The sequence below is a fragment of the Platichthys flesus genome, chromosome 1 (genome assembly GCF_949316205.1).
Source record: "Platichthys flesus chromosome 1, fPlaFle2.1, whole genome shotgun sequence".
Lineage (NCBI taxonomy): Eukaryota > Metazoa > Chordata > Actinopteri > Pleuronectiformes > Pleuronectidae > Platichthys > Platichthys flesus.
In genome coordinates this window covers 12,408,242-12,434,937 of record NC_084945.1, presented here as the reverse complement: position 1 = coordinate 12,434,937, position 26,696 = coordinate 12,408,242, and the positions used below count along the sequence as shown (strand labels likewise).

Here is a 26,696-nt window from a genome sequence, read left to right as displayed (position 1 = left end):
GAAAGGGCGTTCATTTCGCTCCCACATAATGTTTGATGGATCTTAATAAATCTGACATTTTTTGGGGCATGATAATTCTGATTGTGCACAATTTGTTGCCGCTTGATTCAATTTGCTGACTGTTGAAGGAGGTATGCCAAATTGTTGGTTTCTTGAATGTGTGTACTTGTTGTTTGTCAAATTGTCTTTTGAAATGTCTCACTATTTACTGACCTTTTCTGGACCAAACAAAATATCACTGAATCAAGGAGAAGATTTACAAATTAATCTATTAAGAAAATATTCACTACCATATGCCCCAAAAATCATAAGATTTTTGATCATTAGATAAAACTGAGACAATATGTCAGTCATCCCAAGTGAGATTCTGCAGCACAGTGACAGATTGCAGGAAGCATATAATAATATGTCCTTGAAATGAATAGTTTATTATACATTGAAAGTATTGACTACAGATTATATTAAATGAGATATTCTTCTCTGTTTCAAAAACAAATATGTGTTGAAGCGTGAATACTGATATGATATTGTTAATGTGAGTGCGGCTGAGGTCATAGAAGACAGATGTTTTGAAAGCGATAGCTCCTGTGCAACGTGGCCTAATGCGATAAGACTGTGAGGGTAACTCCGCCTCCTGCATCTGCCTCATGGCGAGGTGTGGAGGCCAGAAAATGTCTTAATGTGGGAGCAGTCAGTGATCACTGGACATAGGTTAAACGGATAAAGCGCAGGTGTAGATTGTATTTAATATAATGATTTCTGGGTTGTCTTCACTGCCATCCAGTATATATTGAAATCAATACAACCCACTTTCAACTCCACCTATCGCAAAGAAGATACTAACTTTATTGTAAGATTTTGTTGGTTGATCACCATCCTCTGACATTGCAACCCTCATAGCAACATGTCATGCATCTCAGTGTAAATGGGATCAACCCAGAACTTATTTACTCTGAGATATTGTGTGTGAAATGCTGAACATTTTGAAGAGCCAAATTCCTTTCCACTAGAAAATGACCCCAGGCCATGTGCCCAGTCTGTTTGCCAGCTCCCCCTGTGCACACTTAATGTGCTGGAAATGTGTGTCAGTGTGAGTAAGGTCTCACAATGAAGCTTGGATTTCAGACTTAGAAAAAAGTTTTCACTCACTGAAATATTTTTTCATGATAAATGCTCAGGGTTGACCAAATAAGGACTAATGTGTTTTTTATATGCAATTTTGTATCACAAGTAGCCGTGCTGTTGTCTGTGAAACCGTGACCAGTGTGCTAATTTTTCTTAAGCTGAGAATGTGTAGAAACAGCATCAGACCAAGACTGATTTTCATGTGAATCCCAACAAAGGCCCCATTGTTCATCCAGTCTGCAGGTGGGAGTCTCACTTTTGCCAGTTTCTGTTTGTTTACGACAAAGAAATTATCTCTGAGTCTTGACTTAGTTCAAACAAAATGCTTTTAAATTTAAGTCTTAATGCAGGGGAGCCGTTGTTTTCACCAACACGATGCAGTGGTTTAAAAGGTCAAATGATCCATTTGAGAGGTAGCCACAGCAGAAGGAAATGAGCCATGTTTTGTTCCCTCTTGTGCCCTTACTTTAACAAGTATCTCTCACAGAGAAGGCCACACATTTCTCAACTCCAGGAAGACATCTTTGCTGTCCTCTCGGGAACCTCAACGTCATCTTGGCTGTTTTGGTACCTGCCCCTGACTTACTGCAAAATTTACATGAAAGTTTGAGATATTTGGCGACTGATTTTAGTGTAGTTGATAGGTGCAGTGCCAAAAAGTCGTTTTCAGACATGAACTCTGGAAAACTGGGTCTGGACTTTCTCCGGACTCTGCCCCGTCGTGTATGAATAAAGCAGTTGGGTCAGACACATTCACAACAAAAGGAAAATCCCTGGAGCATTCAGGTAATGCTTGGCGTCTTAGTAAACCACACAGAAAGCAAATTCCAAAGTGAAAATCAAGTTGTTGTTTAGACCACACGATCACCAAAGCCTCTAGAATCTCTTTGTCCTTCCAACTTGACATTTGTTGGTGTGGTCTACATGTGCGGCTCCTCTTTCTGATCCTGAAATATTTGTGTTCTTTTTCGCTTTGCAGCCATTGTGTGTTAGAAACGTCATCAACGCAGCCAGGCGCTTGTGGTAACTCCTCGTTATCCAGAGTTTTTAAAGGGGGCTGTCAGGACAATAGCCGGAGTTCAGTGCATGTCTGAAAGCAACTTAAGTGATCTGTTTACACACTGATGAATCACAGCCTTTGCAGCAGCGGTTGTATGATTCAGGGAGTTCGTGTTACTTGCTCATGGTGCCGTCTGCTCTTACTCCTGTGAATAAACCTGGGAGACTGCTGTATATACAATGAAAGATTTCAATTCTTACATACACTTTGAAAGCTACATGCACAGTTGGATCTATGTTGTTGTTATTCTGTGGTGTAAAATATGCCAAAAATACAATTGCGCTTTTCTCCAGTGTGGTCAAACGTAGTTGATGTTCATGACTGACACACTGTATGGTTTTGTGGAACTACCAGATGTTCTTACAACACTTTAACCAGTGGTTTTTATTCGTCCCTCACATATTTCCCTTGAGCCCATGATTGGTTGAGCGGTGCCACTGTACTGTGGCTCGTCCACTTTACCGGGTAAGCTGATACTGACTGTTGGTGTAGCTTGTTCTGTGCCTCGTCCTCGCCCACAGACTCCATTGTGTGCACAGAAATGTACAATCACAGTTTGCAGCCGAGGTGTGTCCCCTCCCTGCTTAATACTCTCGGTGTCTGGGGGTGTGTTCGTGAGAGATGTGGATGTTTGTAATCAGAGGAGTAGATTAGTACCCTCCAGTACATGAGCAGCTATATAGACATATCATTTTCCCAGCAGGCTTTCATTACAGTGTTGCTTCAGTTTAATGAGGTAGCGACACAACGTGAGGTCAGACCGTGCTCTCTCATTCGGCTCCTCGGTTGTAATGATGCACAGAAACTCACTCCGCCGAGCTAGTTTACTGTGTGACACGACAAAACCCTCTAAAAGATCCTTGCCGTTTGCCGCTTGCGTTTGTGTGCATGGGTGTGTGTATTTACCTAAAACTGTTTTCAATAATTAACCTAGAAATAGATAACAGAACAAAGCTCTGCCTGTAGGTTAATCCCCTGTTTTTAATAAAGCACTCACTTGTTGTTTGAGAACCGGAGTTCATCAGGTTTCCTCTTACATTCTCAGGAAGAAGGAACCCAGCTACTAAATAGATTTTTTTTCGGTTCTTTCCCTTTTCTGCTGACAGATAACACTGCTTTTCTTTCTTTTAAAAGTTCCCCTCATGCTTTTCAACACCATCTGGCTCTGTTTTTATTCTTCGCTGTGGTTGCTTCACTTTCTCACAACCTTTTTCAGACCCGGCCAAAAAGCTATTCTCAGAGCACATGTCTGAATAGACATGGACGGTGGTGTTACACAAGCTTTTTTCTTTATTGAAGTTGGCTCTCAGCCAGATGACATCAGTGAGAACAGTGCAGGGCTATGTAATGTTCATTTACTTCCTTTTATGCTATTGCTTATTGACTAAGGTCGAGAAGTAAAGGAGTCTGTCCTGATTGTAACTTCATGAGGTTAATGAATGTTTATAATATATCAATTGAATGAAGAAGGAGACCTTAGTTTTTTGCATTAACCATGGCTTTTAAATGTTCTGCTTTTGTTGCAGCTCTACAATACATTTTCACATTCTTTACATTTTACAAATAGGTAGTTATTCTATGAGACGTGAAAAACACAATCTTGCAATGTTTAAGAAAGAAGAAGGAGATGTGCCAGATCCGCCCCCTGATCCAGATCTGCACCAACATTGAAAGGGTTCTTCCTGGGGTCATGCTCCACCCCTTTGTGTAAAACTGCTAACTCACAAAAAACAAACAGACAAATGCAGATGAAAACATAACCTCCTTGTCAGAGGGGTAATATATTTAGTAAATGTTATTTTAATAATTTATATATACAAATCGTTTGAATAATTTTACTTCTAGAATGAAAGTCTAAGAAGATGACCCCCCCTCATGTCTCTCAGCAGACAGTTTACATGCCTGGACAGTGACTCACCAGCAGTGTTGTGTCCAGAAGTTTCAGCTGGGCCCACTGGGGCCTGCGGGGCCCATGCCAACAGTAACTGTTTTGAAAAATGGGAGTTCACTTGAGAGACCTTTGACTTACCTTCCTTGACCCGTCTCTTGACAGACTAACCATAGGGAGGCCCTCTTGTGCCCCCGACACCCTTTACTGCCCTCTACTTTACCCTTTTGACCCCCTCATCCTCATCTGTCTTCTGTTGAAAAACACCCTTTGTCTGTGGACATTTCTTGGCTTTTACTACTGACACTATATTCAAGCTACATTTATTATATTTCCAACAGAAAAGGAGAACCCATACGAGGATGTTGACCTGAAGCGGAAGAGTTTGGGTCGGAAGTCTTGCCTGTTTGAGAGCAACAGATCTTGGAGCACCTCTGACAGGAAGCTTAACTCTCCGCCTCAGGTAAAGACATAAACCTGCTGGCATCAACAAGCCTAATGTCTTTTACTGTGGTAAACGTAACAGCCATGTTTTTAATATGAATTCCCTCGCTGTACATTCCAATCTCACACCTTAGTTTTAGCACGAGGGGAAACAGTTTGATATGTTTACACCTGGTGATGCTCCACAGAAAGGCCCATTTGCAGATTTGGCTTCCCCTCTTCCCCTCTTCACTGCTCAAGCTCATGTCTCACTTAGAAAAGGAAGACAGACGCCCACAGTTAGTGTTGGTTATAACAGACTGGTTTAAGAGCACGGTCTTAGTCAGAGCTTTTGTTGTTCTAATAAAGACATAAATAATAAAAGTTAGTCAATTATTATTCATCCCTAAACTTTTCACGATCATCTGCGCTCCTGCACATGATGAGACAGACAGCAGGTCCCAGTAAAGCTACTTTGATGAAGAGTCAGTTTGTGTCTCCTTCCTATACTTTGCTCTGCTCAGTATCTCAATCTGATCTGCCATCCAAAATAGAAAAATAGACATCTTGATTTGTTTAGAAGATGCATTTTTATGATCTCTCGCTATCTAACTTCTAACACAAATCAATAAGGTTTCACAATGACCCACATTCCCCTGGTTAGACAGTTTTAACTATTTTTATTTTTCAATTCACATTAGCAGTAAATAAATGTAACTCCATTAGGGAGGTAAGCATTAACAGTGAGGCTCATGTCAATGATATGCAACTAGTTTCCTGTATATCCCTTAGATAGGCAATTTGAATCGAGCAATAATGAATACAGCAATGATGAACTCCAATATGACACCTGTTGTTTTGGGCTCTGATTAAACTGAAAAGTCAGAATGAGTAGATCAAGCTTATTGGATGTTAAAGCCCCTTAGATACTGCAATTCTTTGTAAATACTTTATGAAAGAATGGGAATGAATTAAATGTACCAAACCTTCCATGTTCTTTTATTCCCTGTCTAGTTGCCTTCCAAACCCAGTAGCCAGTCCCTTCGCCTCTCTTGTCAGACTGACAGGAAGAGCCACCGGATGTCCCAGTTGTCCAAACGCTACAGCCACGATGAAATGCTGCTTCTACCCAAGATGGGTGTAACATCTTCACAATGCGGCCTCCTGGATGATAGCTTCTGTAGCACCGGCGACACGCTTGCCTCGCAAAGGCACTGGAGGATCCCCAAGGTACACACTGCTAGATCCTACTCAAACATCTACACTAAATCCTTACAGAGCTCTGGCTGCACGCTCTGCCCTGTGTTCAGAGGCAGGGCAGCTCTGGATCACTGCTAATTCCTCAGTTTGGACAAGATGTTTCTTGAAACTCCATGTATTCATATGTGTTATGCGTTTCCACCCTCATTGTGCTTTTTCTGCTTTATTGTTCGACTAACTTAAAGCATATGTACAGTACTTTACACTATTACTTTTGGCCAGGTATACCCCTCTACTTCCTCTATACTCATGATCAAAACAAACAAAACCTCAGATTACCAAACGGAGCCTTTTCCTCTTTCTTCTTTTTACAGCTGGTCCAGAGGATCAACTCCATTTACTGCACTAAACGTGGGAAGAAGAGGTTGAAGAAGCTAACCATTTCCAATGTGGAAACTGCATCTCTGAGAGGTAAGTGCTCTCTGTACTCCCCTTACCCTCTGACCAGATAAGTGAGTAAATAGTTCTTAGCCTGTTGTCGTCATGACACTCTCATAACACATTTCTTCTAAATTGCCCTTTGACCCGTGGAAAACCTTCATGTCCATCTCATGTCTGTCTCCAGATGACAACAGTGAGAGTGAGAGCGACTCCGATGACAGGTTCAAAGGTGAGTGACCCTAGCGTTCATATAGAGGGGTGAGATGCTGCACTTCTGTTTGGGCTCAACTTTTTCTCAGAGATGTTTTTCTCAGGGTTTGTGCAACAGCTTCCCAGTTTTGGATTGAGCAAAATGACCAAGACCACAAAATTGTGATTTGCCACATGCACAGATTATCAGTAGACCACACAACTTTCATCACATTGAGATTCGATAGCAGGCACGAATACTGATATTTTCTCTCTATTTTGTTGCGTCAATGAAAAAGAATAATACAAGTACGATGTCCTGCCTGTCTATAGGTTAATACTCTGAGACCCTTAAAATAACATATTGAAGTTTAAAGTATGAATTTTGCTTTGGTCAGTAAATGTAATGTATTTCTGTTCATTTCCCTCAGCTCACACCCAAAGGCTATTGAAACTGCAGTCTATCCTTCGACGGGCCCCAAGCTACCGCACACTGGAGCTGCAGCTCATTGAGTGGCAGGAGAGGGAGCTCTTCGAGTATTTTGTGGTTGTTTCACTGAAAAAGAAAGCCAGCAAAAACTCTTATTCCCCAGAGGTCACCTACCAGTTCCCAAAGGTAAAAGCATGAAAGACATAACTGATTCCCTCTGTTGCTCCTCTCACCTTTAAAATTGGCAGAACAAGAATGAATAGTGAAAAGGTTCAAGCATCCGGACCTTTACGGTGGTTTGAAGTGTTTAAGCTCAGGAATTAGAAATCACAAATACTTCACAGAGCTGCTGACTATTTTACAAAACTTATGATGGGTCAGAGCCACATTGTCAACAGTAGTGAATATCTTTGTCAGCAGGAACTAACAGATTTAAAGATGAAAAAAATGAAAAAAACTAGAAACTAGGCACTGAGTAGAGCGCATACCTTTGCCAAGGCCCAACAGTCGCCTTAAATCTAATCAAGTTGCACCAAATTGCACCCAGAGATATCAGTCAGATAAATGAGCAAGATTCATGATTTCTTCCCTGAGAAGACGTTGAAAATTTAGGATCTCACAATGCTAAACAAAGGGAAAAAGTAATTCCTGGATCCAGCACCTGGTCTGGATCTACACCAAAATGTAACACGTTCTTTCCTGACCAATAACACATCCTCCCACCAAATTTTGAAGTAGTCCGCCCTGTAGTTCTTGTGAAGTCCTGTTAACTAACAGATAAACAAACAATCAAACCTAGATGAAAACGTAACCTCCTTGGTAGGGTAATACCCAAAATCCATTTCAGTGGCAGCAAGGTTTTTTAGTGATTATTATTTTAGATTTGGTTAATCAGAAGTGTCTCCTGGGAGAAGTTCATCTCTGCCAGCCAGGGGGAAACACTCGCTCTGTTGTGAGTTAATGAGGATGGAGTGGGGCAACGCTTTAACCTTGTATGGGTGAAATAATATTCTGGTCATTTACTATTCAGACTGATATCAAGGGGGGGTTTAAAAAAAAGTAGGACAGAGTTAACTGTAGGAGACAGAGCTGACTAAAACTTCTCTCCTCTCACAGCTAGAGAGGCCCACCAAGCAGATGAGGGAGGCAGAGCAGAGGCTCAAAGCTATTCCCCAGTTCTGTTTTCCAGATGCAAAAGACTGGAGTCCTGTCTCGGAGTACACCAGGTATGACCAAGAATCTTGTACATGTACATCATAGATGGAGTAGCGATGAAGCCTTGTACTACAGCGGCCAAGATATATCAAAATCTTTCTTTTAATCATCCAAAAATGTTCCGTTAAATTACCACATCTTTCTAACTTTCTAAATAAAAAACTAAATCCAAAATTTCGATAATACACTAAATATTCTTGATGCCCTTTTCTCCAAAGCCACGTCTCGTACATCTGAGTAAATTGACCTTCCCCTTTAACTCTTAACACCAAACAATATAAGCTGTTGTTAAACAGAGAACACAAAGTCACTATCATGTTAGCAGCTACAACTGCTAACATGAACTGCTACAACAACTGCTATACAAGCAGACTATTTTGAGGCTGTGTTACCAATAATAATATTATGGCACAGATGCTCATCGACTCAGCACACTGTTGATATTATCTCAAAAGCACCTCCACCCGTGTTGATTGCATGTCAGATAAAACCTTATCTGTGTTTTACAGCTGCTACACCATCACATAAATGTAAAAATCCTGTGCCATGTCTGTTTTGTATGTGCAGTGTGTCGACATGTGTCTTGTTTTTTTGCCACAGCGAGACCTTCTCCTTCATGTTGACTGGAGAGGACGGCAGCAGGAGGTTCGGGTACTGCAGGCGCCTGCTGGTAAGCCACCGTTAACTCTCCATCTCCTCCTCCCTGCTGAGCCCTGTTTGTTGTGACAGAGCGCTCTATGTGAACATGTTGTAATGGTTTCCTGTGGAGCTACTGATGTGTTTCATGACCATCCACCTTGGCAGCAGGAACGAGATCGAATATAAAAAAAGGGAAAACTAGAATGGGCACTTAGTATAGTGCTTACCTCTGCCACGGCCAAACAATCAGACTCATCACTGACTAGTTTAGAGATAGATGTCAGCATCATAAACTTTTGTTTTTTTACATCCAGGTCCAGACTTCACCCATACGTCATCCCTGCTTCAAGTTGGATGCAAATTGTCTCATTGCTTTAATAATAACAAAGAAACTTTATTTCACTGTGTCTTTCAAAACACCCAAGGACACATTCAATCATAAATAAACACATGAATAATTACAGTTAAACCAAATGCTAGAATCAGATTAGGAGACACAAACATCTACCACTACAATGTATGTGACACAGGAATACTGAAAAGTAAAACCAAGGTTAAAATCAGGTTAAGAGGTAAAGAAACCAAACAGTAAGAGAGTCACACAACTAAAGAGTGTAAATCCAAAGGTTAAAATCTGCCCTTTGAGTGTAACTCTGCCAAGAAATAAACAAACTAAGATAGCACTCAGTAGAGCGCATACCTCCCCCAGGACCCAAGATACAGATCTTTATTTGGATTTCCCCAGATTTTGCACACTCATAAATATCTGTCCCCTAAACAAGCCTGAATTGTTCTGAGACGACAACGAATATGTTGAAAACGCCCTATTTCAAAAAGTTAGAGAAAGTAAAGAACGTTTCCTGGATCCGCCCACTGATTCGGATCTTCAGCGAAATTTAAAGAGTTCCTCTGAGCTTCGTGGTAATCTGTCCATTCGTTTCTGCGTCATCCTGTTAACCAGCAGAAAGACAAAAAGATAAACAAACAAACAATCAAATGAAGACAAAAACATAAACCTCCTTGGTGGAGGTAACATAACAAACAAACCAACAGAAATACATAACATAGGTAACCTCCTGGTTGGAAAACTGCCTGAAACTGAACCTTGTGTGAAATCTTTATTTATGGTTAAAAAATGTACCCCCAGCCCCAGCCAGTCATTATTATAGCAGCTGATCAGCCTGATGGTCCAAAGACTTCTCATCCTTATGTTGTTGTTCAAGTCTGCCCAGGAAATAGCTATGGTTAGAAGTAGTAACAGAAACATCTGGAATAACAAACATTCAGACCACATCGCTAACACTGATCTCAGTTGCTACAAAAATGCACGGACCTAGTGTCAGTTCTGCAAAAATGCAAATCTGTCTCTTTCAATATATTTTAAATTTGATATAATTACAATTTTATCTCTGAGAGAAATAACAACATACTGTCCACATTCAGTCGTTGTCATAAAGTGTTTAAAAATATGATTGAAAATGACTCATTCGGTTTTAACAAGAGTTTCTCAGGAGAGTCGAGACAAAGAGAAACCATGAAAAACCCAAACCTTGTCATTGTCGAGCATTTCTTCTCCGTAACGAGCCCGGGAAGAGCTTTGAAGTTGTTGAGTTTCCTATTTAGCTTGCGGGTAGCGAGCATGACTGTGTGGGATTCCGTGAATGTGGTGGTGATTTTGTTTGCCATTTGGTATTTCCGTACGTTTACAGCCCTGCACTGTGTATGTTCTCAGACGTAAGCAGGGAGTGTCTTCGCCATCCAGCGGGACATCTGACTGCAAATTCTTTAACAAGACATAAAGAAAAACACTTTTGATCTGCCCGGTTGATCTGATCTCCTCGATAGAAGCAGATTTTTAATGAAGGTGGAAGAAGAGGTGCGCTGCTCTCCTCCAGTAACTCCGTTTCCTCCCCGCTGTCTGTCCAGCACTTGGCAGTAACCGAGCATTCCTGAGGACTTGAATCAAGCTCCACATAGTTGATTTAATCGTCCATTTGGAAGAGCGGAGGAGAAACAAGAGGAGAAATTGTATACCTAATATGGACAAGTGAATTGGCATTTCTCGAGTGCTTGTGTTCATTTGTGTGTGTGTGTGGAAGCACATAATGGTCTGTGAGCGTACAGAGGAAGGTAGATATGATCAGAGCAGCAGATAAACCACCTGTGTTTAGGAAGTCCTTAACCACATGAAAGACTTTCACCTCAGATGACAAACTAGATTGAAGACTTCAGCTACACTATATAAACAGCTTATCTACATATTATATTATCATGATCAGACCCTTAAATATAGGGTATATGTGTGTGTGTGTTTTAAAAATACAATAGGCAACAATCCTTAAACTGCCTAAAAAGGACAATACCTGTTTAATATATTATGTTAACTTGTGTACTAACATTATCCAAAATGATCAGACCCAGAGAAATGACACATTTATTCTGGGAAACAGGACGTTTCATTTTTGTCTCCTTTAAATTGCATCACATCTTCTTAATGACTTTGTCAGTCTCTGCTATAACTTCCAGGGCAAATTACATATGATGAAGGGAAAACACACTGCTAGCCAGTTTTTACCTTCCTCTGTTTGCATTGGTTACACATAATGAAACATGATTAGTCATTCCCATTTGCTGCTTAACGTGAAAACAAACTTATTACCTCATCCGTGAACATGAGTTATGTCTAGTAGATCAATGATTGCGAAGACAACATCTCCCATGATTCCAAATGCGAACATTTGGCAGACAAGGAGAGTTGCACAATGGGAAATGCAGGATCCACTGATTCAGGGCCCTTGATTTATATTTTGGCCTGTTAAAGTGCAGAGCTTTACTGCTGAGTTGCAGGCCCAGGAGTGTTTGTGGTCAATTTTCAGAACGTCTGTGAATGTGTCTCTTCATTGAGTCTCTGTCGATTTTCTCCCACAGCCGACTGGGAAGGCGCCGCGTCTTCCAGAGGTGTACTGTGTCATCAGCAGGCTGGGCTGTTTTGACTTGTTCTCCACAGTGAGTTCAATCTGGCCCTCTAGCCACACACACACACACACACACACACACCCAGCTACACACATGCAGTAAAACTAACTGTGTGGTGTTGTAGCTGTGGTTCAGCCTGTCTCACAGCTGAACAAAATGACTTTCAGCAGGCCGTCTGCTGAAGGCCTGTTCGTCGGTTAACCTTATTTCATTGTCTTTTTGAAAATTTTGATTTCCCACAGCGAATGTTTCCTTCACTTTTGTCTCAGTGGCGCTAACATGAAGCAGATCAGTGGCAACCTTTTTTTCTCATTACTTCATTAATGCAAAGTGAGTGAATCCAGTCTGTGGAAACAAAGCGGCTGCTATATGGCAATATACAAATAATAAAAACATGGTAGACGGGGCACACACTGTGTTCTGTATCCATTATTTAATAATAGGGACCTTGTGAAGCTTTTTGAAACCGCATGTGATCAAAGACTGAAAAGTTGTAAATCCTGAAGCCTGAAAGGAAAATTCTGAAAACGTGTCTTTCGTAGTTCAGTGATGCAGAATAACTTCTACACTGAGCTGAACTCGTGCTTCACAACTAATTAAATGGTAAATGCTTTGTCTGGTTTTGCATCATGTGATATAACACCTCAGACGTCTCTACTTTGACAACAGTGCAGACACAAACCTGAAAATGAAAGGAGGCTATTTTTAAAGTGCTCTCATGGTAACTGGGAGCTGATGGCGGTGTTTGATTTCATTGGGAAAGAGAAACACAGACAGATGAAGAGAGAGAGGTGATATCACATGACCTCGAAAACGAGCATTTCTCCAAGCAGCTTTCCAGACAGAGGCTGTTTGGACCCAAACAGGCAGACAGGCACACTGGGTGGAAGTTTCCAATCACACAGACATGGAGAAATAACGCATTTGCTATTTTTCCAAACAGAAAATGAATACTTGGTTCCAGACAATTGCGTTTACTCAAACTTATAAAAATATGTTTCCATCAATTGTCACCATGATCAATAACCTTGACGACGGGGCAGTTTTTCACTCTTGGCTATTCAACCATGAACCTTGTGCCGTGTTATTTTGAAAATATATATTTAAGGGTCTGTGCTCCTCCTTCCAATGTTCAGATCCTGGATGAGGTAGAGAGACGGAGAGGTGTCTCAGCAGCTCTGGTCTATCCCTTCATGAGGAGTCTGATGGAGTCGCCCTTCCCTGCACCAGGGAAGATTATCAAAGTGAAGACCTTTCTGCCTGGAGCAGGAAATGAGGTGAGAGCTGCCAACAATGCCTGACACCTCCGCTCATCTCTGGCACTACTTAAATCACGCACAAATAATGAGCTCAAACTATTTTCATTGTATTATTTTAAACTGTGGTCAGGAAATGTGGGGAAAGGGGCAGAGGGATGATGTATAGTAAATGGTCTGGCTTTCCAGGATCAATCCCATCACCACGCCACAAATTTCCCATCCTTTGTGGTCATGCAGGTCATCGAGCTGAGGCGGCCCACCGACTCCAGACTGGAGCACGTGGACTTTGACAGTCTGTTCAGATGCCTCAGCGTACGGCAGGTGATACGAGTCTTTGCCTCGCTGCTGCTGGAGCGCAGAGTCATCTTTGTGGCCGACAAACTCAGGTGAGCCCGAATATTCATCTTCAAAACAATCTTCGAAACGAAAGCCGGATATTAAATTCACCTCTTCTGTCACAGTTGGTTGTCTACTGGTGGAGTCATATGACAGACTTGCAACTCAAACACCTTAACAGGTCCCTGTCACCCTCAACAGAATTGAAGGGGTTAGACAATGGATGGATGATGGATGGAGAATTTGTAAACACACATCATCTGAAAATATATTTTTTTGGCTATTTGGCCTTTATGGATAGGACAGCACAAGCGTTAAATAGGAAGAGATGGGGAAGACTGGCTGCAGCCATCCATAGCCCTGTGTTGTGGTTTTGTCAGTGTTTTTGGGTGTGGAACTGTTTGATTATTATGTATCGATTAGTATTAGAAAGCCATTTTTATAACCAGAAGTAAAGCTGGGTCACACGAATGAGAGTCACAACAAGGGGGGAACAGGGTGCGACTGATAAGAGTCTCCAAGGACTCAGTGTCCCAGTCTGTCCTGTTGTTACCAAAAAGAGAGGCTTGCTTTTCGAGGATTGGAGGCGAGGGTGGAGTGGGAGGAGATTTGAGAAGAGGAGTAATCTCTCCATGTATCAGAGCCCAGTTTAAACAAACATCAGTGGGGGCAGTGACTGCGAGGGGAAGGAATGCACTTCCTGTGTGCACGACTCTGCCCCGTGTGATCTGTGGCTCGACTGTCACTATTTGACATATTATGCCACATTCACTCCCTGTGTACGAGTGGCACTCTCTGTGTCCCCGGAGGAAACCTGCCTCCGCTCCTCATTACCAGAGGTGATAACATCGAGGAGTCACTGGGCAGGGATCTTCAACTGACTCACGACACAATATTATCGAGATTTATTATCCAATAACAGGCAATTATGTGATTTAGTGATATGTGATTAATCTAAATATCTGTTTACTTGCTGGAATGAACATAGATCTAAAGGGATGAAATATTTAAAAGAGTTAATATGCAGCACTTCTTTGAGCCGTTTTCTGCATAACGAGAGTAATTTCCTTTTATCCATTTCATGATTTGTGACTGAGTCGTGCCAGGAAGTTTCTCATCTCACTGGTGAGGACAACAATTCCCATGATCCCACGCTGCTTCATAATGTCATCTTTCATTATTATTTTGATTGAGAGACCCCCCAGGGACCACATTTTACGTTTAAAAAAAAGTTCATTATTGTGGTTTGCACAGGACGAATCCCATTTGGTGATTTTTCCCCCATTAGAGTTTGATGGGTGCGCTTGTTTTCGGGAAAAGTCTCAATAGCTGTTGGATTGATTACCATGAAATGAGGTACAGACATTTATGTTCCTCTCAGTAGGTTTTCTAATTATTTTGATGGCCCCTACAATTTGATGTCATTATCCATCTTTAACAAAATACCAAGAGGAAGACGGTGCACGTTATTATTGCTAAAACATCTCCTTTTAAATTTGGATTGTCAAAGGTTCAAAAGATCATTTAATAAGGCTGTAGTGGCAGAATACCACTAAGTGAAATTTCATGACACAAAATAACAAATATGATCTATAATCTGCTCAAACCATGTGTGTGCGTGTTGGTTTGAAGTGAAAGCATGCAGGGGTGCATTTGCAGCTCCTGTGTTTTGATTTCTTTTAAAAACAGCAAAAGGGCCTCACTGCAGCATTAATGACTTGTATGATAAAAAAACACTGCTCCCTCTGGGGCTGTGGTATATAATCCATTCCCAAAATACCTCGCCACTGGAACATGATGTATGTTTCTTTCCCTCAAAATGCACATTCAGTGCAAGCAGGGGCCGAGGGGAAACACCATGTTAGGCAATAGTTCTCTGTGGGGTCTTCTGTTGCTTGTTTTCTGGCATGTTAACTCCTGCTTTTGTAGTGAGAAAATATTTTTTCGTGAGGGGTCGTTGCTTCTACATGAAAGTCGCCACAGACAATTTATTTTAAGAGCATCTTTCAGCATCTGATGCCTGTAATAACAATGCCTAATCAGATAAATTCATCACCAGCGAGGTCACTGTTTAACTGCTTAACTCAACTGACCTGCAGATGTTAAATGAGTTTGTGTTGCAGTCTAATGTGAACAGCGTCTGCCAGTCTGCAGGATAGAGTTCAGGTTGGTTACCCGACTTAAGTGCATGTCTTTGCATGGCAGTGAAATATTACTACAATAAAAGTATAACTACATGTTGGATCTAGACGACTTTCTCCACTGTGCTACTTCATTTTTTAATTAATCCAATGTATTTCCATTTTTGTGGGAAAAAGAAATCTGTTATATAATACAAAGATTCAACTATTATCAAAAGTAATCTCTGTGAGACTAAAGCTCGAACCTCAAAACTGAACTTCAGATTTAGATTGTTTTTCTTTCTTTATTTAATTGATGCTATAAGCTTGTTGAGCTCTTAATTTGAACCACAGTCTTTGAATCTCCTCCAGCATAAAAATGTGAGAACACAGGTTTACTGTACAGTCATTTGTCTGCAACAGAAAAATGCTAACTTTGAATTTCCTGAAATCAAACATTTTCAACCGAAGGCAGCAGTTATGTGCTTTGTGTAAATGCTTCTTCACACATTTATAGCTTTAAATCTAAAAGTCTACAAAAATTTTCACTTGAACATGATGAGAACTTCCTAAAATCATAGTAATCATCCTTGAGTAATATTTATTTTACCCTATTTTCGAGGAGCTGGGATTTATGACATAAACTTCAACCAGCCAACAGGTGGCGATCAAAACACAGACACTGTCATGTCGTTCATCTTTATACCTAATCAGCAGGTTTACAGTTTGCTTTCAGATCCCAAACAAAGGTCAGAGGATACACTGGATGTTTGGACATTCAAAGGATGAACTAATATCACCTGTTGATGTCAAAGGCTCAACTGAGGGACTGCATAATAATAAGGCAGTTTTTCTAGTGGGAGTCCCATAATAAAGAGTGAGTGAGTGTCTCACATATTGACTGATGTAGGAAAGAAAAAGAAAAACACATAAGGGTAAGAAGAGTAATCTGTTTGAGAGAGAGAGAGAGGGAGAGAGAGAGAGAGGGGGGGGGGGGATGGACAGGGAAGAGACTATAGAAGAAAACTAAACAGTGGCTTCTGAACTTTTCCGAGACACTGGGAATTAATCAAGCTCCCTGTTCCAACATACAGAAGCTTGAGTTTCACTCTCTGGTGTCCCCTAAGTTAAAACTTAAAACTGGTTATCTAACAACATAATAAAAAATCGGAGACTATGTTTAGGAGCTTACCTGGGCTCTAATTTTGTTTTTGTTATAACTCTGTGTCTGAAAGTGAGTTGGAGAAACCAACATGTGACTGCACTCCTCTGACAGGTAGAATTATTGCCAGCGCCGCCGGCATTTTTTTGATTGGCTCTCGTTTCATTTAGTCTCTGGTTGTTTCTCAGACACTTTCTGAAACATGCTCTGCAGACATGGCACGAAGCCAAAACCGCTTTTAACAACTTAACCGGTTTTCCATGTGGTACTTGGCTCTGGGGCTGAGCGAACCCCGCTCACTGTAAACACGTGAAATGTTTCTGTTTTTCAACGAGCCTTGGCTATTACCGGAGCCGCCACAGCTGATTTTGACATCATAGCCGCTCTCGTGAATGTTTACACCCACCCTCTGACGCTTGCATACACATGTATACGCACATATACACAAACACCTGCACACATTCATCTGCTCTCAGGACGGCCTCGATCACACTGAGACACTCCTGAGGTTTTAATAAGAGCCCGTGTAGAGTTTCCCACCAGGAAGCCATTTCTCATTGTTAAATGACTTCTGCTGTTTCCTTTTGTGGAGCTGTCGAGCTGTAGAATGAGGACCAGTGGCTGGAGGTGCTTATTAACAGGAAGTGAGGGAAAACCATTAGTGAACTACAGGAACAGCAGATAGAAAGTGCATGTACAGCTTGTCGTAGAACTCCTTCAGATGGAGGCGTACGCTGCAGCCTCTCTAGATGATCTCTAGGTATTATTTCGAGCTTGGGAAAAGTTTTAACAGTGAAGAATGGTTTTGCGGAGCTTTTCGCCACAGCTGGAGTCTGACAGCTGTACTTCAGTCTCTTTGTCCTCCGTCTGTGGAATCAGTCTTAGCCGTGGCAGGACTGATTCCACAGTGCACTGCTTTAGTAGAGCAGTGAAGCATTTGGTGATACAGCCTCTTGACTCCGGCCCTCTCACTTTCTCAAGCACTGAAATGTCCCCTCCTCCTAGTCATCCTCTGGGCTTCACAGGCTAAGCCTCTCGATCCCATGTTTCCTGGAGTATCTGCCAGTTCAGCCTCACACACACTAAACCAGGCCTGGCAGACCTACGAGAGCTAATATGTCAGGATTAGCCCCCAAACCTCAACACATCGCAGCTCTGCTCAGATCTCACCTCTGCAGAACTGGCTCACTTTCTTTTTCCGAGACTGGGGGCATGAGAGGGAAATTTTAATGAAATGAATCTTGGGTTATGCTTGTGTGGTGTAGTTTTTACAAGTGAAAACTTGGGTTAAACATTAAAAACAGACTCAAAATGTGCGTCACTTTGGTAAGATTAATTCCCTCATAGCTCGTTGCTTTGGGTCTCAGTGAGGATCAGTCAAAATCAGCTGTCGTCTTTCTGCGGTCAGTTAAAATGACTCATACAACTAGAATGGCACTCAGTGGACTGCATACCTTCCACCCCTTTAATTCAATCAAGCTGCACCCAGTCATACACATCGCTCCTCTAAGTATGCCTGAATTTTTTTTTTAAATCAAGATCTCTGCATTATCTCTTGAGAAATTCACAAAAACGTTGAAAAATGTCTTATCAAGCAATGTGGAAAGAAAGTGATAAAAAGATTCCTGGATCTGTCCCTAAAACCTGGTTCAAAAGTTAATGGGTCCTCTACCCATAACTCCACACTTCCACCAAGTGTCAAGAAAATCAGCTCAGTAGTATTTGTGTAATCCTGCCAAATCTACACTTATCTACATATATTCAGTCAGGAACACTCTCGTCGTAATTCAAGCCTTTATCGAAACAGATGGAAACATAGTTTGGCTTGGTGCTGATGGCTCCACTTGTAAAATGCTCCCTGAATTAGCCAAGTAGCATGCTAAGCTAAACAAGGACATCAGTGCCGAAAACCTTCTATATAAGACTGAGCCTGAAGCAGGACATCGAGTACCATTTTAAACCGTTGAGCCTGGTAAAGACTGTAAACTAGAAAAGTGGACGCTGCGATGGTGAAGGCACATTTTCAGCAGCAGTGTGAGGCAGCAGTCTGGTATCAGGGAGGGAGGAGGGTGTCCTATTTACAATAAGTGGACCTCCAACTGATTGGACCACTATCAGCTGGCTGTGGGGCGTATGAATTCCATGTCCTGCATGAACTAACGCGAAGTTTTATTGAACCCCCCAAAACCATTACTTCATTTAATTCAGAAGAGAAAATGAGTTGTTTCCCTCTGCTAAGCCTGTCCTGATAACATGAACCCAGTCCCCGTTATTCATTACATTATGTACACGTGTGCTTGTCTTACTGCTACATGTCCAACATCTTTTGTTATTAATGGGTGTTTTTTCCTTTTTTTAAATGTCATATCCATGGTTTTAAGTTTTGGGCTGATCTAACAGAACAACCCCCCCTCCCTCTGTCCAGAGTTGAGTGGCAACCTTCGCTGGTGCAGAGTGTTTTTATTGCAAGTTCATCTTCTCCCAAGAGTGTGTGGTTGGGGAGCGAGTGTAATTGATCCTCAGTGGCGTGCAGGGCCGCTCGTAGCCTGTGGCGAAGGTTTTTCTTGAGATCTGTGCCCCATCACTCCCTGTTGGAACCTGTCAAGCCCAGGAGACGGGATCTGGTAGGAATTATCAAGCCCTCCTCAGGCAAATGGAAATCAGACCGGCCAAAGCAAAGCTGCAAGTGCTTCATGTTAAAATTGAACTGGAAAAGGACCTGAAAGGACTGAGAGCTGTGGTTATCGTAGGCCTCGGGTTGTCACTGGTGTAACTCTGTCAAGAAAACACATTTTAATCTTGGCAATTTGACTCATGGGAAGTGAAGATGAAAAGGCCGGTGGCCAGTGTGTGGTCCGAACGAAAACTGTGGAAGGGTTTGAGAGGCAGTTTGTCATTTACCTCAGCACATGGATGCTGGAACTGATCTCAGCTCTGTGTGTATGCTCAGTCTCTGTGGGCTGAGACACAGCGTGAGTGAGGTCACTTAAAAGGGAGCAACTTCTGTTTACTTGGATCTTCTGTCTGCAGCAACCGTGAACCAGATTCCTCATTAAAAGCGTACATATGTCAAGTGAGATGCGTTTGCATACCACGTTTGAGCCCTGGTCTTGTTTTTGATCCATACTGATTTAGTGCCTATGTGTGTTGTGCGATTGGACCCGCAGTTTATTTTCACTCCCTTTGTGTACATGCAGCGGACAGTATGTAGAGGACAGGGGGGGGGGGGTCAGCCACTGTCAACAAGCGACGGATCGTGAGAAAGGCAGGCCACTATTTGTGATCTCGATGTTATGGCACAGCTGTCGGAGTTAATCCGAATTTCTCTCTTTCTGGTATTGCATCAACAAGCCTCCAGCTTAACTATAGCAACATGTCAGAGTCACGGCACCGCTGTCGGAGCGTAAGAGTTGTCTGCTGGATCCTGGCGTCCCTCAGACGGGCTACAGGAAGAACAAAGTGCCAAAGCCGAACGCACATAGCTGCAATGTTCCGCCTCAAATGAAGAACGTGTTTCAGGGAAAAGAGAATGAAACCGTTATGTAACTTGGAAAATGAGCGCAGACAACGAAATCCTTTTTGTGTTCTAATGATTCAGTGTGTAACTAAATGTTGAATTACAGGGATTTTTCCTGGAGATATTCATGATGGCAGGTGATATTTTCAGTCAAATGTTTCATCATGCACTCCACCACCCCCGCTCAGAGGTTTTTCATTATCTACTGAAACGTCTGCCATGTTTTCACCGTGTTTGGTTTAATCTGGTGTGGCCTCCGCAGGCCTTTGTTTCGGGAGCGTGACGGTGATTGATGGTGTGTGTCTTTGTTTTTCTCTGCCTCTCATCATCAGCACTCTGTCCAGCTGCATGCACGCAGTGGTGGCGTTGCTCTACCCCTTCTCCTGGCAACACACCTTCATCCCTGTGCTGCCAGGGTCCATGTTGGATATCGTCTGCTGTCCCACTCCCTTCCTGGTGGGGCTGCTGTCCAGCTCGCTGCCTAAACTCAAAGAGTTGCCTGTGGAAGAGGTGAGTACTTCATCGCAGGGTTTTCTTTTCAATGCTGCAAAGACCTGCATTCATGTTTACAATCTCCTTAAGAATATTTTTTTTAATTTCCTATTTTTTCAAGTTCTAAATGTTTTGTCGTATTTTTGTTTTCTCTCTATGTAAAGTTATTTACAACAATGTTATTTACAGTAAAGTAATTTCCTAATAACTATCAAGCCTCAAATACATTTATTTGTCATAAGGGTTTGATAACGACATTTTAATCATCTTTAGCTATGATTGTTGTGGGTATTACTAAAATTGGCAGTCGTCCCCAATATGAGTCAGTCTCTAGCATTGAACACATGTTAATACACATCTCAGACTGGAAGTTGGGAAAAGACCCGTCACAGTTTACACAGAGCTGTTAATGGGCTGTCAACATCTGCTGTCTGTTACATTACTTGTCCTGTTGCTGACTGACTCATGGAGAGAGAGAGAGCGAGAGAGAGCTCTGCATGCAAGAGACAAACTTGCATGTTTTCATGTTGTGCCTCTGTTTCTTTTTCTCAGGCTCTGATGGTCGATCTTGGAACCGACAGATTCATCCGACAGGTTAGTCTGTGAGCGCTGAATATAAATCTGACCATCGAGTTCGGGACAGGTTGGAGTCGGTTGCTTTAAAAACATAATCGAGCCTCTGGGTGATATCATGCTTTAAGACACCACCCATGTTACATATCATCCCTTTATCAATCAGTGCAAAACTGTTGGATAAAATATTGTTATACAAACTGTAACAGAGCCACAAACAGAATAAAACAACTCTGGCTCTAGGTTATGTATGATATGTTTGTTTCAGTCTATTTTTGTGCTAAAAAATGTGTCAGCCATCAGATGTTTCAGGATATGGGAGATCATGTAAGGCTGAAGCAGTAAAGGTTGTGAAGGAGAATTGTATTTCTTAAGTATTAAACTTTTCATCTGTAAGAGGAAACTGCCTTATTCTTCTTCTCCCTGTTTTAAACAGGGTCGTAGGACATGTGGTTCATTTGATAACATCTGAGCATTTGAAACTTGGTTGTTTATCACTGGCACTGCAATGTCTCTGATTGTTTATAGATGGACGACGAGGCCTCGCTGCTGCCGCGCAAACTTCAAGCGGCTCTTGAGCAAGCGCTGGAGCAGAGGAATGACATCATCAATCAGGACTCTGACAGCGAGTCAGACGAAGGTGAATAAGTGAGAAATCATCGGTCCCGACCGAGACAGATGTCGTTGTTTTTTATCTCTTTTGATTAGAGCAACGTCTGCTGTTCAGCCCACGTCAGTTCAGCGCTGTCTGTGAAACTCTCTGTGACGTCTTCTGTTCCCACGTCGCTGAGTCACAAAGGATTCCAGATGATTCAGGGTTTCTAATGATGAAAGGTTGATGTTGACTGATTAAGCTTTCCTTTATCTGAGCCACAGAGTCTATTTTCTAGTGCAGCACATGTTCTTTGATATCTATTCATGCTCAAACATGTCCCATATGGTCTAGCGATAAGGATTCCTGGTTTTCACCCAGGTGGCCCGGGTTCAACTCCCGGTATGGGAATAATCTGAAATGTTTACACCTGGAGAATTAATTTAAGTTTACACAGTCTAAGAATATTGATATTCAACTTTTGCATTAATAACTAGTGACCTTACATATTAAATCTGTTTCCAAATTCTCTTCAAAAATAAAACAGACATTCGTGCACCCAACAGTTTGTTAGATCAGAGGAAAGATAAAGTTCAACTTGCTATACACACAAAGACAGAACCCCCCCCCCCCCCCCCCTGAATTTTAGGCCTTACAAAGTCTAAAATATCTTTAGTATCCTACCTACGCCGTGCTTTATGAATAGCAATATTTTGGCGAAGTACATAAGTATATAATGTCTGGGACTGTGATAATACTTATTATCTGTCATACTTGACATAGGTCTTAAATGTTATTTATTATGGTTGTAAAAAGCTCTTCAACTTAATTTGTTGAAACCAGGAGGAAACCTTCTGCCAGCTACCTAAGGTTTATTGTACAAAACTCTATTATGATGGGAAAATATGTATATGGGAATAAGTAAAAGGTCCAGTAAAGATGGAAATGTCCTTAAGTAGCTCTTGGTAAGGCCATTCCAGTTATGGTTGTTATGGTTGTGCCAGTCTAAAGGGATTTCAGTCTTTTCTGTAATTCACTGTGTGTGTTTTGTTCTGGGCAGATTTATTTTCCTCAGACTCATTCAAAGTTTCTTTAATTTGAATTTCAGAGAAGTGACAGCCATGGTTCTAGTGTTGTCTTGAGCCATGAAGCCCAGAGTCTCTGTAAACTTGTTCAGATTTTCCAATAGTTAGTTTTCTTTAATGCTTTTGGCGTTCTTTGACAGCTCCAGTTGAAGCGCAATAGATATAATAAAGAGGAAACCTCATTATTATTGTTTCATATGTTGTGGTTTGATTATATTCAAGTCGATTTGACCAAGAGTTATAAGATACGTCCCCAGATATCCACACAGTGGGTGAGCTTTTGTTGTTGTAAGCTTCGAGCCAAACCGTGTATTCTTCTCCATTATGACTCTTACATTCTGGCTTTTTCTTTGGAAATGGCGACATCGTCTGTTTTATCGTTTGACTCCAGGTACTGTTGTAAGTACTGTGAAAAACTGAGTCCTGTGTTTGTGTCCTTCTCGTTTGCGTCCGCAGAGTATAACTCCCTGAACAGCCTGGTGTCCGAGGCCTTCATCCGCTTCTTTCTGGAGACCATCGGCCATTACTCTCTGTTCATCACGCAGAACGAGCGGGGGGAGCGAGTTTTCCAAAGGGAGGCCTTCCGCAAGTCTGTGGCGTCCAAAAGCATCCGCCGTTTCCTCGGTGTCTTCATGGAGTCTCAGATGTTTGCAGGGTTCATTCAGGACCGAGAGCTGAGGAAGACACGTGCTAAAGGTAGACTGGCGTTTCCACGAGTGTCACTTCTATGAATATCCTCTTTCTGCCTTTGAGCATTTTCCTGTATGGATACCCCCCTGGAGATTTACTACTCATTGTGAAGGATAGGATACTGTGCTAACACTGGCCTCTAGTGGCTGAAAGTTTTCATGTCATCTCTGTTCCTCCAGGTCTGTTTGAGCAGAGGGTGGATCAGTATCTGGAGGAGCTGCCAGACACAGAGCAGAGCGGCGTCAACAAGTTCCTGAAAGGCCTTGGTGAGTCCTGCCGCAGACTTTTTACAAGGCTGCCTTCAAATTCTGGATATCTGACATTTTTATCTTTTTTAAATTGTGCTGCATGACTCCCTTGAAGAGAAATTTCAAATATTGCTTCACGGACTTGACAGGATCATATCACTTGACATTTTACTGTTATGTACACTCATCTCCTCGGTCCAGATGTTAACTAACATGGTAGCAATCCTCAAGGTTATCCTTATACGACTGTCTCTTAGAGCCCTACTATTACACACTAATAGTAGGGCTCTAAGTGTGATTTTTATATTTCACTCCACTTTGGGTATGATGTGGAAACTGGAATCAATATACTTATTACTGACAAGTGACGTTTCTGTGGAGCAGGACATATCATGTGTTCAGCAATTAAACATGAACATGAAAAATAGTCACATGTTTTTAATGGGTTTCCGCTGGGTCTTAAAATGTCTCAAATTTAAGTATCTTAAAATGTCATGCACTCAGCTTGGCTGTGGAAAAGACTTTGGCTTCTTACTGTCTCTTTCTGTAGTGTGTGAGATAATGCAGCGTTTTAAGGGTTATTCTCTACAAGGCGACTTGCCTGTCATCTTCAATAGTTGTTACATTTCTTTCATTATGGTTTTTCAAAAGTGTTGCAGAAATCCTGTCTTCAGATTGAAGGGTGAAGGAGCAGATCTAATTTAAGGATATTATGTACAAACACAACTTGTTATCAAAGCCAGGTATTTTTATGTCTCTAAACATATCTTTGGGCGATTTTTTAAACTTGATCAGAAAACGCAAAACTTATTCAGACTCAGAATCAGATTTATAAGTAGTAATCTTCATATACTGTATAATATCCTGATTCAATTGATCTTCTCACATGTTTCACATGTTACATTAGTTAATGGATCTGTTTTTCTTTCTTTCAGGAAATAAAATGAAGTTTCTCCACAAAAAGAACTGAGGTTGACTCTTCCCCCAAACTGAAGACCTGACGTCTCGAGTCTCTGCATCATGATCATTCTCACCTTTTTTAATGTAAACATGTACATATTATTATTTCACTGTAAACTGGCTGTGAGACCCTACAGTGTATGTTTATAGTGATGGCAGGGCGGTACACAACTAATGAGCTGTAGATTAACCACTGTGCTTATGAAGAGTCTTGTCAGAATATGTGAGTGTGTGTTACTTGGGCAAAGGTGTACAGTTTGTATATGTATTCTTTTTACATTAATTCACAACAGTGTTGTCCTCTGTTTAAGGAGTGTAAAACCTATTCCGAAACTGTACATGCACCAAGACAATGAAGAAAATGATTGTAACTCTTCATAGAGTCTTTTGCAATATTTTATTAAAAATGGTAGTTAAAATGCATCAAATGCCTGAGTGCACAGTTCAATCATAACAGATACATAGTAAATATTTTTGTTCCAAAACTTGTTTCGACTCATCTGCCGTCATGAATTACTTCCTATTTATTCACTTTACAAAGAAACTGTATCTGTCATGTCCGGCACGGCCCAACAGTCCCCTTATGAAACTACATTTAAATAGAATAGATCTGGATTTTAATATTGATCTGCACAAGATTTCACAGACGGATAAATATCAGTCCCTTAAATGTGTAGATCTGTTCTTAGATATCGAAGAACGTTTTGAAAAATGCACTATCACGCAATGTAAAAAGAAAGTCCAGTAGGATCTGTGTAATCCTACTAACAGACAAAACAAATGCTGACGGAAACATAGACAGCAGATCAGATTTACAGATCAATCAGAATGTGTTAGTGTTAACATTTGTTACCTCCCATAAACAAAGGCCCAGACCTACACATAGCACATCTGGACACAGAAATATGTAATTCACACTTTACCACGTGGCGTTAAATCACCTCTTATCTCGCTGACAGCTTCCCCCAAAGCCACTGTGTGTGTGATGAGAAGCTGGTGAGATCCCAAAAGACACAGTGAGTGTAGCAGCAGCCGCCACATGCTGCCGGTAACCTAATTACGTCTGTGCACATCACTCTGGTGGCTGTCACTGTTATTAGCTCGCTTCACTGAGACGCTCACTGTTCACTCCATCCGCCGAATTACCTCTTCCTCCGCTCAGGGCCTTTCCAAGCAATTAATGGGTGATATTTATTTAATAACTGTGTTGTGTATTAGAGACACAACTACACAGCCACTACCACCGCTAACCATTATAATAATAATAATAATAATAACAGAAAACATTAATGATTCTTAACTTTGAGTGCTAATACTTAATAATATTCAACTGGTGCTTCCTTAATGTGCCTAACAAAATAATTGAAAGGTTGCCTTTACACAGAAGAAGAATAATCGATATTTCCTCCAAGAGATTGAAAACATTTAATTTTTAACTATTTATACTCTACTCTATTTGTAATCTGAAATGGTTACACCTGGAGAATTAATTGAAGTTTTCACAGTCTAAGAATATTGATATTCAACCGATAACACCGATCTGCTACATACTTTTTCATTAATAACTAGTGACCTTACATATTAAATGTCTGTTTCCACATTCTCTTCAAAAATAAAACCGTCATTCGTGCAACCAACAGTTTGTTAGATCAGAGGAACGATAAAGCTCAACTTGCTATACTTACAAAGACAGAAAAAAAACCCATCTCAATTTAAGGCCTTACAAAGTCTTAATATCTTAAAGTATTTTCTTACCTACGCCGTGCTTTATGAATAGCAATGTTTTGGCGAAATACATAAGGACTTAATGTCTGGGACTGTGATAATACTTATTATCTGTCATACTTGACATAGGTCTTAAATGTTATTTATTATGGTTGTAAAAAGCTCTTAAAAAGTCTTAAACTTAATTTGTAAAACATTTCATTCATAACTATTTAAAGTTCAGCGTGTAGAATTTAGTGACATCTAGTGGGGAAGTTAGATGTTGCAGCTGAATACCCCTCACCTCAGCCTCCCCTTCTAATCATGACAGAGAACCTGTAGTCACAGTGGCTGCACACATCTGGTTTAGGG

At 41.3% G+C, this 26,696-nt stretch overlaps 1 protein-coding gene and 1 non-coding gene across 3 annotated transcripts in view; both read left to right on the top strand.

The window, feature by feature from the left end:
• Positions 1 to 25,109, top strand: part of dennd2b (DENN domain containing 2B) — a 46,431-nt gene extending 21,322 nt beyond the window's left edge. For both annotated transcript variants that reach the window (XM_062385050.1, XM_062385041.1), the window contains exons 5-20: positions 4,415 to 4,536; positions 5,511 to 5,726; positions 6,071 to 6,167; positions 6,322 to 6,366; positions 6,758 to 6,942; positions 7,873 to 7,982; positions 8,572 to 8,641; positions 11,539 to 11,616; positions 12,723 to 12,863; positions 13,083 to 13,231; positions 20,313 to 20,490; positions 21,025 to 21,066; positions 21,574 to 21,685; positions 23,179 to 23,418; positions 23,592 to 23,678; positions 24,596 to 25,109. In XM_062385050.1, the coding sequence (XP_062241034.1) occupies positions 4,415 to 4,536; positions 5,511 to 5,726; positions 6,071 to 6,167; positions 6,322 to 6,366; positions 6,758 to 6,942; positions 7,873 to 7,982; positions 8,572 to 8,641; positions 11,539 to 11,616; positions 12,723 to 12,863; positions 13,083 to 13,231; positions 20,313 to 20,490; positions 21,025 to 21,066; positions 21,574 to 21,685; positions 23,179 to 23,418; positions 23,592 to 23,678; positions 24,596 to 24,630 (1,907 nt within the window). In that variant the 3' untranslated portion in view covers positions 24,631 to 25,109. The remainder of the gene's footprint in view (positions 1 to 4,414; positions 4,537 to 5,510; positions 5,727 to 6,070; positions 6,168 to 6,321; positions 6,367 to 6,757; positions 6,943 to 7,872; positions 7,983 to 8,571; positions 8,642 to 11,538; positions 11,617 to 12,722; positions 12,864 to 13,082; positions 13,232 to 20,312; positions 20,491 to 21,024; positions 21,067 to 21,573; positions 21,686 to 23,178; positions 23,419 to 23,591; positions 23,679 to 24,595) is intronic.
• Positions 21,977 to 22,048, top strand: trnae-uuc (transfer RNA glutamic acid (anticodon UUC)). The gene has a single exon. It is a non-coding gene; the product is annotated as a tRNA-Glu (tRNA).
• Positions 25,110 to 26,696: the final 1,587 nt, after the last annotated feature.